Source organism: Onthophagus taurus, chromosome 10, assembly GCF_036711975.1.
Source record: "Onthophagus taurus isolate NC chromosome 10, IU_Otau_3.0, whole genome shotgun sequence".
NCBI classification, from domain to species: Eukaryota; Metazoa; Arthropoda; class Insecta; order Coleoptera; family Scarabaeidae; genus Onthophagus; species Onthophagus taurus.
The window spans coordinates 2,205,175-2,219,674 of NC_091975.1; the positions used below are offsets into that span (position 1 = coordinate 2,205,175).

The 14,500-nt window shown below is 34.1% G+C and overlaps 3 protein-coding genes across 3 annotated transcripts; all 3 read left to right on the top strand.

The window, feature by feature from the left end:
* The first annotated feature begins 1,567 nt into the window (after nucleotides 1-1,567).
* On the top strand, nucleotides 1,568-3,001 carry LOC111428375 (phenoloxidase-activating factor 1-like). The gene is made up of 3 exons (XM_023063868.2): nucleotides 1,568-1,679; nucleotides 1,835-2,285; nucleotides 2,333-3,001. Exons 1-3 carry the CDS (start codon nucleotides 1,610-1,612, stop codon nucleotides 2,928-2,930), a joined length of 1,119 nt encoding a protein of 372 aa, XP_022919636.1. The 5' UTR covers nucleotides 1,568-1,609; the 3' UTR covers nucleotides 2,931-3,001.
* A 1,284-nt stretch (nucleotides 3,002-4,285) lies between these two features.
* On the top strand, nucleotides 4,286-6,223 carry LOC111428529 (phenoloxidase-activating factor 3-like). The gene is made up of 5 exons (XM_023064084.2): nucleotides 4,286-4,759; nucleotides 4,816-5,230; nucleotides 5,286-5,473; nucleotides 5,692-5,778; nucleotides 5,832-6,223. Exons 1-5 carry the CDS (start codon nucleotides 4,537-4,539, stop codon nucleotides 6,131-6,133), a joined length of 1,215 nt encoding a protein of 404 aa, XP_022919852.2. The 5' UTR covers nucleotides 4,286-4,536; the 3' UTR covers nucleotides 6,134-6,223.
* Nucleotides 6,224-8,891: 2,668 nt separating this feature from the next.
* LOC111428444 (tubulin polyglutamylase ttll6-like) lies at nucleotides 8,892-11,193 on the top strand. The gene is made up of 2 exons (XM_023063951.2): nucleotides 8,892-9,292; nucleotides 9,358-11,193. The coding sequence occupies exons 1-2, from the start codon at nucleotides 9,072-9,074 to the stop codon at nucleotides 11,120-11,122; spliced, it is 1,986 nt and encodes a 661-aa protein (XP_022919719.1). The 5' UTR covers nucleotides 8,892-9,071; the 3' UTR covers nucleotides 11,123-11,193.
* Nucleotides 11,194-14,500: the final 3,307 nt, after the last annotated feature.

Here is a 14,500-nt window from a genome sequence, read left to right on the forward strand (position 1 = left end):
TTAGGTTAGGTTAAGTTCACTTAAAGTTTTCTCAAGAATCAAAAATGTTAGAAACTTGCAATTTTCACCAAATTAAAGAAGAATCCTTTCTTTATAACCCCAAAAAGTTTCGCTTTTCCAATCCAATTATTTAATGAGAAATTAATTTTTATATAAACCATAAAATTACAAATTTTTGATTATTTCAATTTCAGTTTAGATTAAGTTCACTTAAAGTTTTTTCAAGAATCAAAAATGCTAGAAACTTGCAATATTCACCAAATTAAAGAAGAATCCTTTCTTTATAACCCCAAAAAGTTTCGCTTTTCCAATCCAATAATTTAATGAGAAATTAATTTTTATATAAACCATAAAATTACAAATTTTTGATTATTTCAATTTCAGTTTAGATTAAGTTCAGTTAAAGTTTTCTCAAGAATCAAAAATGTTACAAACTTGTAATTTTCACCAAATTAAAGAAGAATTCTTCCTTTATAACCTCAATTAATTAACAAGAAATTAATTTGTTTGTAAACTATGATATTACAAATTTTTATTATTTCAATTTCAGTTAAGGTTAAGTTCAGTTAAAGTTTTCTCAAGAATCAAAAATGTTAGAAACTTGCAATTTTCACCAAATTAAAGAAGAATCCTTTCTTTATAACCCCAAAAAGTTTCGCTTTTCCAATCCAATCATTTAATGAGAAATTAATTTTTATGTAAACCATAAAATTCCAAATTTTTGATTATTTCAATTTCAATTTAGTTAAGTTCACTTAAAGTTTTTTCAAGAATCAAAAATGTTAGAAACTTGCAATTTTCACCAAATTAAAGAAGAATCCTTTCTTTATAACCCCAAAAAGTTTCGCTTTTCCAATCCAATTATTTAATGAGAAATTAATTTTTATATAAACCATAAAATTACAAATTTTTGATTATTTCAATTTCAGTTTAGTTAAGTTCACTGAAAGTTTTTTCAAGAATCAAAAATGCTAGAAACTTGCAATTTTCACCAAATTAAAGAAGAATCCTTCCTTTATAACCTCAAAAAGTTTTGTTTTTCCAACCCAATTAATTTCCAAGAAAATATTTTTTTTGTTAATCGCAAATTTAGAAATCTTAGTAAAAAATTAAAATATTAATAAAATTCTAAAAATATCTGCAGAAAGATCTTAATTTATTCTGACGTATTAATATCTGTATGTAAACTAATTTTTGATTATATTAAAATCCTTACACAACCATTGATGACGTCTTAAACGTTCTTAGTATAACGTCTGAAATGAAGTTGCATCAAAACATACGATACATAAATGAATAATCAACGGGATTTTATAAAAGAAAATCATATACAGATAAAGAAAATTACAAGGTAACAATTATTAACCATTTGTCATCGTCATTATTACCGAAGTTGTTTCGATCTTGTGCAATTAACTCCTGCGGTTATACGAAAAACCAGAAGCTACGCACGCACGAAACGTTTTCTTTCTTCAATTTGTAATTTAAATGACGCCATCTATTCTGGTTTCTCGCAAAAGATATCCAAGTTAAAGCATATATAAGAAATCGTCCCGATCTGTTTTAGGAGCAGTTTGTGTTTAACAGTGTTCGTGCGAAGAACCTTGCAATGAAGGTTTCGACAACCATCGTGTTTTTCGCCTTGTTATTGGTTCTTGGAATAACGAATATAACAGCTCGTAAGTATTAATTAAAAAAAAAGATAATGTTATCTTGTCACTGTTGAACTTTGAAAACCGGTTCATTAAAATCGATGACCTTCAGAGCTTGGTTGTTGTTTTTGTTTTCGTTTTCTTTCTTTCTGGTTATGTTTTGGGTTTTATTTTTTTTTTAGAATCTGGTTCTGCCTGCATTACCCCTAACAAAGAAAACGCAAGATGCATCTCAATTTATTCATGTCCAGTTTTATATGATGCAGTATCAACTACAGATCCTCAAATTATTCAATTTTTAAAGCAATCACAATGCGGGTTTTCTAGCACTCCTTTGGTGTGTTGTGGAAAACAGGCTAATTATGTTACCAGAACATCTTTTAGTGATAATGGTGGTGCCGCAGCTGGAAACTTATTACCTCCAGAAGATCAATGTGGGGTACAAATAAATGATAAAGTTTTAAATGGTGAAACAGCAGGTCTTCGTGAATTCCCATGGATGGCTTTATTAAGATATAGAAACGCATCTGGTTTTGAAAGTAATTCTTGTGGAGGAACCTTAATCAGCGATAGATATGTTATAACAGCCGCTCATTGTTTAATTGGCGCCATAAGAACTTTTATTGGAGATTTGTAAGTTTAATTATTTGATTAAGTTTCGAATTAATATTTTTTTTTAGGATTTCAGTGCGTTTAGGAGAATTTAATACGCAAACTGCAAAAGATTGCGTTTTAACTCAAGGTTTTAATCTTTGTGCTGATGATCCCGTAAATGTGGGCGTTTCAGGGACCATCCCCCATCCTCAATACGATGATACCTCAAGAGATAGACTGTTCGATATTGGGTTAGTTCGATTACAAAGAAGTGTAACTTATTCAGATTATATCAGACCGATTTGTCTTCCATCGCCGAATGAAAGAGCAACCGTTGGAAATTTCCTAACGGTCGTGGGATGGGGAAGAACCGAAACTGGAAGATACAGCCCCACCAAACAAAAATTATTAGTACCAGTTGTTGAACCAAATCGATGTGCGGCCACGTTTAGAACACAAAGAGTGACATTGAGAGATTCCCAATTATGTGCTGGAGGTGAAAAGGATAAAGATTCTTGTAAAGGAGATAGTGGAGGTCCTTTACTTAATTTAAGAAATAATGGGCAATATTTTATTGAGGGGGTTGTTTCATTTGGTGCTACTTGTGGTACTGAAGGTTGGCCGGGAATTTATACACGAGTTTCGTCTTATTTGAGTTGGATCAAACAGAATTTGAAACCATAATTTCTTTTTTATTAAGGCGTTTAATTTATAATGTGAAATTTTTGTAATCAATAAATTATTTTTTATAAAAATTGCGTTTGGTTGAATTAAAAAAATTAAAAAAATCGTATCGGAGTTATAGAAACGAAGAAATAATATTTAGTGTGTTAAACTAGATTAAATTTACTATAAAATGATTTTTAAATCATCTCGATATCTTAATTACTTTCCGAGATATGATTATTTAAATATTGGTATTTATAAAATGTGAACTTTATGAAATTGATATCTCATAAACTAATTATAACTCAAAAAGTAAAAGTGATTTAAAAAAACGAGTTTAACCACCAAAAAGGTGAATATTTTCTTTATAAAATTCCCTAATTACAAAATAATTGAGATAAAAATCGATTTTTAACGATTTTTGCTCAAAGCTTTGTGATAATTATGAATTATTGCGATTAAAAATTTTTATCTTTAAATGTAAACGAGATTGTCAAAATCGGATTTCACCACGATAAAATAGATAATTATCTTCTTATATACTGAAAATATCAAAACAATATTCCAAAAAATGGATTTTTCGCGAAGTTATAAATGCCAGGAAAAAAAATGTTTCAATAAATTTTTTTTAAACGATCATATCTCAAGAACGAATTGACATATCATTATGAAATAAAGAGCGTTTTAAAGCAAATTTAATGTAGATTTAATATACCAAAAATAATTTCTTAGTTTCCATAAACTTGGATGTTATGATTTTTTTAAACCTACATCTACACATATGATTTAAATTTTGGGTATAAAACTTAAAAAAAATCATATCTCAAGAACGAATTGTGATATCATGATGAAATAATAAACATTTGAAAGCAAATTTGTTAAGGATTTAGTCTGCTAGAAATAATTTCTTACTTTTCATGAATTTGGATGTTATGATTTTTTTAAACCTACATCTACACATTTGATTTAGATTTTTAGTATAAAACTTAAAAAAAATCATATCTCAAGAACGAATTGTAATATCATAATGATATAACAAACATTTTAAAGCAAATTTATTACCGATTTAGTGTGCTAGAAATAATTTCTTATTTACCATAAACTTGGATGTTATGATTTTTTATAGCCCCCCCCCTGCCAATTATTTGTCGTTGACTTCAAATTAAATCGTAGAAACTATTTATTGAAATTAATCTTTAGCAATTAAAAATAATTTTAATAAATCGTTCCGTAAACAAAACTATTTATCACCCATTAATTTTCTTCTCAAAATAAGTCGTGTTTATTGGTATCATTTCTAAGTAAAAAAGATAGCGATTATGATATTTTTAATCGTTTGCGTAAAACCCACAATTTCAACCAAGAATTTGTAATTTATTTGTAATTTCTTTGCACGAAGGACTCGCTAGAAAGACTCATAGTAGCTGAACAGGTATGTGGAGACGAGTCACGACGTCAAAATCGATATAAAAGCGGCGAAACCGTTTTTATTCTCTCAGAAAATTGTAATTATCAAAACGGTAATCACATGCACGCGTAGTGAATTCAGTGAACCGAATTAAATAATCTTAAACGTTATTAAAACAGTGTGATTGTGTGAATCCCGGAGTTTATGTGAATCATAATGGGTTTCTTCCTAAGATGTTATCTATCACTGACGTTATTGTTTAGTTGTGGAGGTCACGCGCAAAAAGTTTGTGTTTATATGAAAGATTGTCCGTTGATTTATGAATTATTAAAAGCTGATGATGGACAAAAACAAATTGAGGAAATAGTTTGTGAGAAACATCTGAGATATCCTAAAGTGTGGTGTAAAATTCCTTGCGAATTAAATTCGAATGAAAAAGGTTAAAATTAATTAATATAATTGTTTAAAAAATAAAATAATTAATTTCTTAAACAGGTTTTTGTAGTTTACCATCAGATTGTGAAACCACAACTGAAAGCAATAATTTTTGTAACATTAATGATTCATTAAATCAGTATTTGTGTTGCCATAAAAAATCTGACACTAATTCAACTTTAACAAGAAATTTAATTGAAACTACAACAATACAAGAAGATACAACGATTAATTTTACAACTAATAGAGTGATTAATTTAAGGGTTTCGCAGCCTGATTTAGATATTTGCGGTACACAAGTTGACACGGTTAAAGTTGCAAATGGGAAAATAGCTACGATGTTTGACCATCCTTGGTCGGTTTTGTTGCAATATCTCGAAAAAGGAAAGTTGGTGATTAAATGTGGAGGAGTTTTAGTTAGTGATCGATTTGTTTTAACCGCTGCTCATTGTCTTGATATTTCTAGAGCCGAATTGTAGGTTAAATTAGTATGTATTTCAAATATTTATTATTAATATTTTTTCTTGTAGATTGTTTGCAATTTTGGGGGAATACAACGTAACTAACGCAACAGATTGTTTTAGGGGATTTTGTATGCCCCAACCGCTTAAAATCAGTATTAAAAACACTGCAATTCATCCGGATTGGTTCACTTTTGAACGACCGTTTTATAATGATATAGCGTTAATCGAACTTGAACGAAAAGTTGAATATAACGGTATTTTAATATTATATTTTACCAACCTCCCAGCAACAAACTTTTACACGTAATTTCCTAATTTACACCGGTTTTAGATAGAGAAAGAAGTTAGTTTTTCGCTATCTTTAATAATAATGAAGATATTAGCTAAGAAAGTAGATAGGAAATTACGGGGAAAAGTTAGTTGCTGGGGTTTATATTTCATAATTATTTTAATTATTAATTTTTTTTAATAGAATTTATTCGCCCTATTTGTTTGAATCAAATTTACGAGAAATCGCCGAATCCTTTAGTTGTGGTTGGTTGGGGAAAAACGGAATTTGGTAAATATGAATGTAATTAAACTTACCTTAAATAATAAATCTTTAATTTCCAGATGAATTAAGCGACGTTAAACGCGTAGCTAATCTTGATCTTCAACCCAAATCATCCTGTTTGAACACAGTTAAAATCCCACTAATTGAATCTCAATTATGCGTTGGTGGTGGATTGCAAGATTCTTGTGATGGCGATTCAGGTGGGCCATTGGTTCAAGTAGACCACTCAAAAAGCCAACCGATATGGAAATTAATCGGTTTGGTATCTTTAGGAACCGGAAAATGTGGTACCATCGGGAAACCTGGAATTTACACGAACGTTTCTTATTATTACGATTGGATTATTAATAAAATTACATGATAAAAGATTTTTGTTGATGTATATTTATTTGTTTTTGTACTTTTTTGTCAATAAAATGTATGATGAAAAATGGTGAGATTGAAAAAGGAACCCTCGTTTTGATATATAGGCTTTATGTTGTGGTGCCTTACTGTCATCCCGCAGACTTAATTGCTCGTTTGTCCGAACCGTTCCAAGGACATAAAAGGAAAAATAATGGCTCCTACAGATTTATACGATCATCTCTACGGGGTCACTATTTGTTACACGTTAATCTCTTCGTATATTTACGACTACCATTCAACTTGTAATAAAAACAAAAGGGACAAAGTCGCGTTATACAACAATAATATTTCCATCTTCTTGTCATAATCCCATCAAAATCTATAAAAAAAATAATAACAAAAAAAACTAAAGTAATAAATTAGGGAATATATTACATTTTGAAAGAGATGGGGAAATACGTTGATAGAGGGGGATTTTAGATTGCTTTATCCCTTTGAGAGACGCGGTTACATCGGTTTTAATGAAACCATGTAAGGTATATGCCGGTGAAAGTCATATCTGGACATTCGATAGGTGCTTTGGACATTAAATTGGGGCGCGTTCTCATCATCAATGAAAGTTATGTCCCCTACGTGTATCCTTTTCCTCTTTGATAAACCCTCTTTTGACCATTTCTAAAAGGTTACCATGTTAACATCTAACGTTACGTATTCAATATAATCTACGTTTTTCCAAAAAAATCATTAAAAATCGATTTTTAAACGAATCTACTAGGAAATAAAAAGAAAATTATCAACTTTTTGATGACAAAAACATTTATAAAAATATCTTACCAAGTATTATTTTTAAAAATTCATTAAAAATCGACTATTTATGGAAATGTTGTACAATTATCAGGAATTATAGAGGAATTTATAAACTTTTTGATAAAGAAACTTGCTTCACAAAATATCTTTTAGTTTTTGGGATATTAATTTTCGAATTTTAATCGCATTAACAATTTTCTTATTAACATCGTTAATAACCGATTTTTAAACGAATCAACAAAATGAACACAGCTTACAATCGACTAGTTACTATTAACAGAAAGTTGGATACTGCTGACAGAAGACTACTCGCTGCTTGCAGAAGACTACGACACACTGTAAACAGAAGAGAGATCTAGCAAGCTAGCTAATGGTGGCAGACGACCTGATATTATTTGATGCCTATGTACTATTGGCAGAAACTTATATACCGCTAATGTGTAACCAAATAAAGTGAACATTTAAAACCGGAAAATTTGAAATCCCGGTTATTTTTAAAATCGACTATGTCTATAAGTTGAAGTGAATACATGAATTTATTTCAAAGATCAATACCCCTAATCTGAGTTTTTTGTTACCTTTGTTACATCAGACATTCAAAATGAACGTTGAGGATTTGCAAATAAACGACGTAGTGAAAAAGTTTGGGTGACGTATGAGTTGATTTAAATCCATCTAAATCTCGCTTGCGAACTTTCGCCGAGGAGTTCGATGTCATCAAGCGTCGTCGACGACAAAGAACTGAGTATCGCGAGCGAGAAGAGATTTGAGTATGTCGTCTGGGTTGAAAGCCAGAAAAAATGGGTTCATTTCGCATCCATCTCCATCAATACTTTAAACGGGACTTTTATCTTATATAACTTTGATATTTTTAAAAAATTCAAGTTTGTGTTATTTTATTTATTATTTTTTTTTGAAGTCGAAAATACACAATAGAAGTCCCTTGATAAAAAGGGAAAAAGGAGGGCGTCAACGAACCCAACACCGAACAATGCCAAATACGGCATCAAGGAAAAGAAAAAAGAGAAATACGAACAGGGGTGTATACAGACGAAATCCTCGATAATCCGGCCATTATGTAGAGACCCGAGGGCATGTCCAGATATTATATTCATACATGTAACGTGAGCACAGTGACGTCGGGTAATCTCTAGGCCGAAATTCGTACTCGAGGGGGCCCAAAACAGAAAACGTCAAAGAGAGAAAAGCAAAAATCGATTTCGGTCTTTCCGCTGAATGCGCTGCAACCCTTAAAAACGACTCAACGACGCTCGTTAAGCGTTGATTACGAGAGGATTTGATTACTATTGCCTTTCCCTCCAAGTACTAGGAAACGCTTAGGTGACACTTATTTTATCCCCATCAAATAATTATCAATGAAAAAGAAAATAAATAAATTCCTTTCTTTTCATTTCCTCCCTCTTATGTTGCCTGTCACTTTTTACGTCCTCGATTTAATATGGGACGACGTCGAAAGAAAATGGCACACGACCGGGGAATTCCGCGATATGACGATGTGACCATCATAAGAGTACAATAAAAGAACCCGTACGTCCCCGGTAGTAGCAAGCAAAATGACGCTAATTCCCCCCGCTACGGGCATTGTGCTCGAATCTCGACGACAACGAACAATGCGAAGTATAACGATGATTGTTGAGGAGAACCTGGGGGTCCTCGAGAGCGTCTTTGGGAACCGTTAATGACAGCGGTTCTAGGTCATTTCGTCAACTCAATGTTAACCGTAAACGCCTATTGTTGGTAAATTCGCGACCGCTGACCGTCCCATTAAGTCTGTGTGGGTCTACGTTAGAAGGAGGTTTTCATGGTAACTCAAGATGTTTAAAGGAGCACTTAATCACCAACTATGACCAAGATATTGAGTTAGAAAACCTCAAATACACAATAATCAGAAGACACCAATGAATTTCTTTTTTTTTGTCAATTTTCTAAGTAGTCAAATTAATTACAATCTGCCAAAAAAAATTATTGTATCATTTTGACGTGACGTAATAAACAAAATCGTCTAAATGAAGGCATGAGGTGCGGTGATATTGTTCATTTTATGCCAGCGAAAACCGCCATCATTTACGCGTTGCAACTCTTTGAAAATTGTTAAAAAGAAGAAATGTTCGTCTGCCGATTCCGTGATGGTTAATCATTCGCATACGTCACTGCCCGTGGTGCATAGCGACAGTTCGGAGTGGTCAAGTGGCGAGGAGGAATCGGCACCAATCTCAAAAAATGTTCCTGCTAAAATTGAAACAAAGAAAAAGGGTAAAAATTTAACGAAAGCAACGGAAACGGAATCGGCTTCTCAACAGAAAAAAAAATTTAAAAAGAATGTGACTGTTTGTCTCACTAATTGCAGGTTGTTTAATTCATTTTTCGATTTTATTTTTTAAGATTGTATTTTATTTTTCTTTTGTATTTTAGATATGATGTTGTTAGAAGGATTGCGTCTAAATTTGGGTATAAAGAGGTAGGAGAGCAAGATAACTGGAATTTATATTGGACTGATTTATCGATATCAATAGAAAGATGTAAAGAAATGAAAAGATTTCAAAAAATTAATCATTTCCCGGGAATGTTGGAGATATGCAGAAAGGATTTGTTGGCGAGGAATCTTAACAGAATGAAACGACTTTTTCCAAAAGATTACAATTTTTTCCCAAAAACTTGGAGCTTACCGGCGGATTTAGGCGACGCTTTAACTTACAGCAGATTAAGAAAAAATAAAACATACATACTCAAACCGGACGCGGGGAGTCAAGGAAGAGGAATCGTCATCACTAAAAATTTAAAAGATATTAAACCATCCGATCGAGTCATTTGTCAAGTTTACATAACCCGACCCTATTTAATTGATGGCTTTAAATTCGATTTAAGGGTTTACACTTTAATTACTTCTTGTGATCCATTAAGAATTTACATCTACAGAGAAGGATTAGTAAGATTCGCAACAAGTCGATATAAAGAACCAACCGGTGTTAACATCACCAACGTTTTCATGCATCTAACTAATTACGCTGTTAACAAACACAGCAGAACTTACACCGTCGATAATGAAGCCGGATCGAAAAGAAAATTAACTTGGTTAAATTGTTATTTAAGAAGTTTAGGTCATGATGTGGAAAAACTTTGGCGCAACATCGACGATGTTATTATTAAAACGATTTTAAGCGCATGGCCGGTTTTGAAGCATAGTTATATGGCTTGTTTTCCCAGCCACGATGTGATTCCGGCTTGCTGCGAACTTTTAGGGACCGATATTATTTTAGATAAACGTCTTAATCCGCAAATTTTAGAAGTAAATCACTCACCGAGTTTCCACACGGACACGGAATTAGATTGCGAGGTAAAAGAAGGTTTATTAACCGATATGTGCGCAATGTTAAATTTGGAGCAATGCGATAAGAGAAAAGTTTTGAGGGAAGATCGCAAAAGAGTCCGAGAACGATTACTTCAAGGCGTTAACAATTTAAATTCAAACGAACAAAAAAACTTTTCCGAATGTTATCGTAACGAAATGAAATATCGTGGTGGATTTCGCTTGGTTTTTCCGACGATGAACGGAGATCATTCTTACGATAAATTTTTTCATCAGGGACAAGCCTCATTGTATTGTGATACCGCTTCGAGCAGAGCTCGAGAAAATGCTCAAGCAGCGTTCAGAGATGAAATGCAACTTAAAGCTAAAATGGAAGCTGCAAAACGAGTACCATCATTAAAACCACCGGGAAAACCACCAAAAACCGATTCTTTCCAGACTGTTCAAGTTCCAAATTTAAAATTGCAACCATCACCACGTTTCACAATAAACTCATTCGAGCCTCAAATGATTGTTGAAGCTGAAGAGAAAGAACGATTGATGAGATTATCGCAAAGGGATTATTTGGTAAGAAGCAACGGGTTGTTGGAGTATGTTTATTTTTCGATGAAGGTAAATGGGACCTTGAGACCTCAAGATGAACGAAAATACGCGATTTATGATAAAATTAAAACGATGAGTGACAGCACTATTAAGTCTCAAGGTCCGGCAATAACCGATTTATTAGAAGGTATTCGAAAAGACGATGGATTATCCCATGCTGCTCCTGCAACGTGGAACTTTTTATCCTCAGATCGACTTCCTCCAGTAAAGGATCATAATAACAAGAGGAAAAAAGTTAATAAGTTGACGAACGTAAAAGTGGCGTAATTTGTTTTTTTATGGAATTTAGAATCTTGTGAACACGCTCAATAAATATTTTGATTTCTTGAAAACTTAAAGGTATTTTTAAAAACGGTTTTTGGTATTAATTTAAGATTTGAGATATATTACATTATCAATTTTACAAAATCCCGTGTAAAAACAATATCTTTAATCTTTACCATTTCTTTTCTTATATTTTCACCAATAAATCCCGTAGAAGAGACAATTTGAGCTACATAATCCACATCGATTGACCTAAATCACGAACACAGTTATCCCTTGCAAATACAAGGGGTGGCTATAATGTCGTGACACTCCCAATATTTCAGCCGATTAGAATACATAAATCCCATCCCACGCCGGAATCTAGAATGATTTCGAAATCGGCAATTTCAAACGGGTAGGCAATAACATACTTAAGACCAATCCCACCCAAAAGATAACGATTTCTACTCTTACGCGTTTTAGGGGCGCGATTTACAATTGTGTGTGATTTTATATAATAAAATACACTCTCGCGAGTTTCCGGGTCTCCCTACGTTCGTTATTCGATTCAATCAAACGTGTATCGAATTTCGTCGACGACGAGATGGTAGCACACGTTGCTGCCTCTCGAATTGCTTATTCAGCGTGCTCACGCCCTGGTAATCTGGCATTATCCCGTCATTGTCTGGGGGGAAGGAACCGAAGACGTTGGGAATATGCGCGAGGAGTTCCATGGAAAATCGCGAGAAAAGTGGCAGACAGCCCGTCAGCACGCCATAACCGACACTTGTAACGTCTTCTTATGAAACGTTGAGAAATTTATTGAGACTTTCAAAATCTCATTCAAAGTCAGAATGAATCTTGAAAAGTTGTCTATTTATAAAAGGAGTTTTCCAATTTTCCACTAGAACTACTTGCCTATACACATTGGCGTCTATTAAACGATGAAGCAATAAATTCATATTTCGGTCAGCGCCGCTTGAGAACAATTTCCCGGTACGGTGAACGCCAAAAGGAACATCTCCGAGCAATTTAATTACTGCGGCCCGCCTCGTATATATATGTTATAATTATAGCAGGGAATTTATAAAGATTTACCACGACCCAGACTTCGGTTATTAAAGCTGCTGGCAGCCCTTCTCTAACATGGTGGCTTCCAGCTTTCCGCACGCCTCGTTTGATGTTTATCGCTCGCCACAACTCTCCAAAAAGGGAGAAAAAGAAATCCTTTTTAATTATAAACAAATATAACTCACTCAAATAAATCCAACACCATCATTATCGCTAACTATACCCGTAACCGTGGTGACATCTTAAGATATTAGTGCCAGGCAATTATCAAATTGAAGTGGGAGCTATTCTCCGCCCACTTAAACCTCCGGAGAAACCCCCGGACCGCTAACTAATGGCTACGGGGAAAAGTGCAGGGTCTTCAAAGGAAGGGGGAAGGATGGCTTCCGTTTGCGGTTACACAACCAGTTGTGTAGCGATAAATTTGTTTAACAGGTTCCACCGGAGAAACTGGGAATCTTAAGCAACTAAATATTATTCCCCCAAAAGCCTGCTTTAACGGGTTCCTTTCTCTGGGGTTTCCCCGAGATGCGAAATTCTTTCTAAAGAGGAAAGGAAAAGCGGGCTAAAAATAAACAAATACCGTAGATTTCGTTACATCATTTATTACGGCTAATGGAAGCGACGCCCGGAACGTCTCCCCGTTGCGGCTAAGTGAAAGAGCAAAAAGTCTCCGATTCTTATTTTTCACTCACTGCTGTACCAATTATATTTTATCCCGGATGACAGCCGTCGTAGACTCGGGGAAACCCCGAAGGAAGTGGCCTTAACGCTAAGCGGATTAGCTGATCTCTCTCCCTCTGTTCCGGTTCGAACCTTTCCCCCCATCCACCTTAATAGATTTCCGAAAGTCCGGATTTTGTGTCAATGAAACGGAAATCGAAAAATAATAATCATAATAAGTGTAATTAAAATAAATTTTAGTGGTAAAACGAGATGAAGATTCATTAAATCCTAAGAAAGTTTTTTAAATCCTCCATGTTTGTCAAATAAAAAACAGACTTCCACGGAGGATGCGAGATACTTCACCGGGGGCCGCAATCGGTTTTAATACCGGGCACCCATCCGGTTCGGGCCTACTTATATTTGTTCTGGGTCATCGAGAGGAGGATGGAGCTGCTGGTAAGATTGCGGGACCGCGGCTTTGCAAACACTCATCTATGGGGGGGCTGGTTCCATCAGCTATCGTTGGGGGCCCCATCAGCGACGAGAGCTTCGCAAACAACTCCTCCGCAGCAAGCAAGAGTGCGTCCAGCGTTAAGTAATTGACTACCGTCGACACTGGATTTTGTCGAACAAGAGTGTTTTAATAAATTGCGAAAAAGGGGCTTGGATGGGAAAGTTCTCTGTTTACTGGGAGAAGAATTTTTTTTTGATGGAGAAAATGTTAGATTTAAATTGTGGAAAAATAAATTGTTTGCGCATGGTAAACTTTAACAGATTGTAAACCCAACTACCAACTGAGATGATTTAAAATCACAAACATTTCAACCAAACTATTATTGTTACCAACCTAGAGGACTTGAAATTTCATATTTGACGCATTTAACAACAGAATGGTCTATAACTGCCAAATTAAAAATTGCTGATGAGAATGATATTAATAAAAATTGTTCATAATAAATCAAAAAAACATAATCCATAAATTATTTGGAATTTTGATTTCAAAGGTACTCAAAACAAAATCATCACCGATTGTAGGAAAAATTTTTTTAATCCAAATAGAATCACATAAATCTTTCGAAAATTGAAATTTTCCACATTGAAATGAATATCCATTAGTTGTTAATAAAGTCCCATTGTGGCCGCGGATAACATTCGATTACCAGAACGGAATTTCAATCGGGAATTTGTGTTCCAGGGGCTGGTTATCGTTCGACAGCTGTCCAACGAAAACGCCTCCATGCATTTCCCCCCAACTACCCCCCGAACCGGCGAATATCAAATTAAGTGGACAACAGTGCCAGTTGGTGTTCACGCCAAAACCGACGTCGAACGGGCAAATATTTACCCGAAATCAGAGTAGACCGTTGTGTTTTTGGGGATGATAAAATCGAGAGCAGATGGACATGTGACCAAAACGAAATCAATTTAATCTAATTCTCATTTAGAATCAAAAACAATTTAATTTCATTAATCTCTTTTTTGGCATACATGATGAAATGAAAATAATTAAGTAGAAATTCGTGTTCTAATTGAGACGCTAATCTCGTAAACGGCTAAAAGGTCCTTGGTTTGGATCCGTTGCTAATGAGACGTGAAAATTCCAACTCAACTTTCCCAACAAATACGTGATTTGATTGCGGGTAAATTCCACCGCGCTGCAAT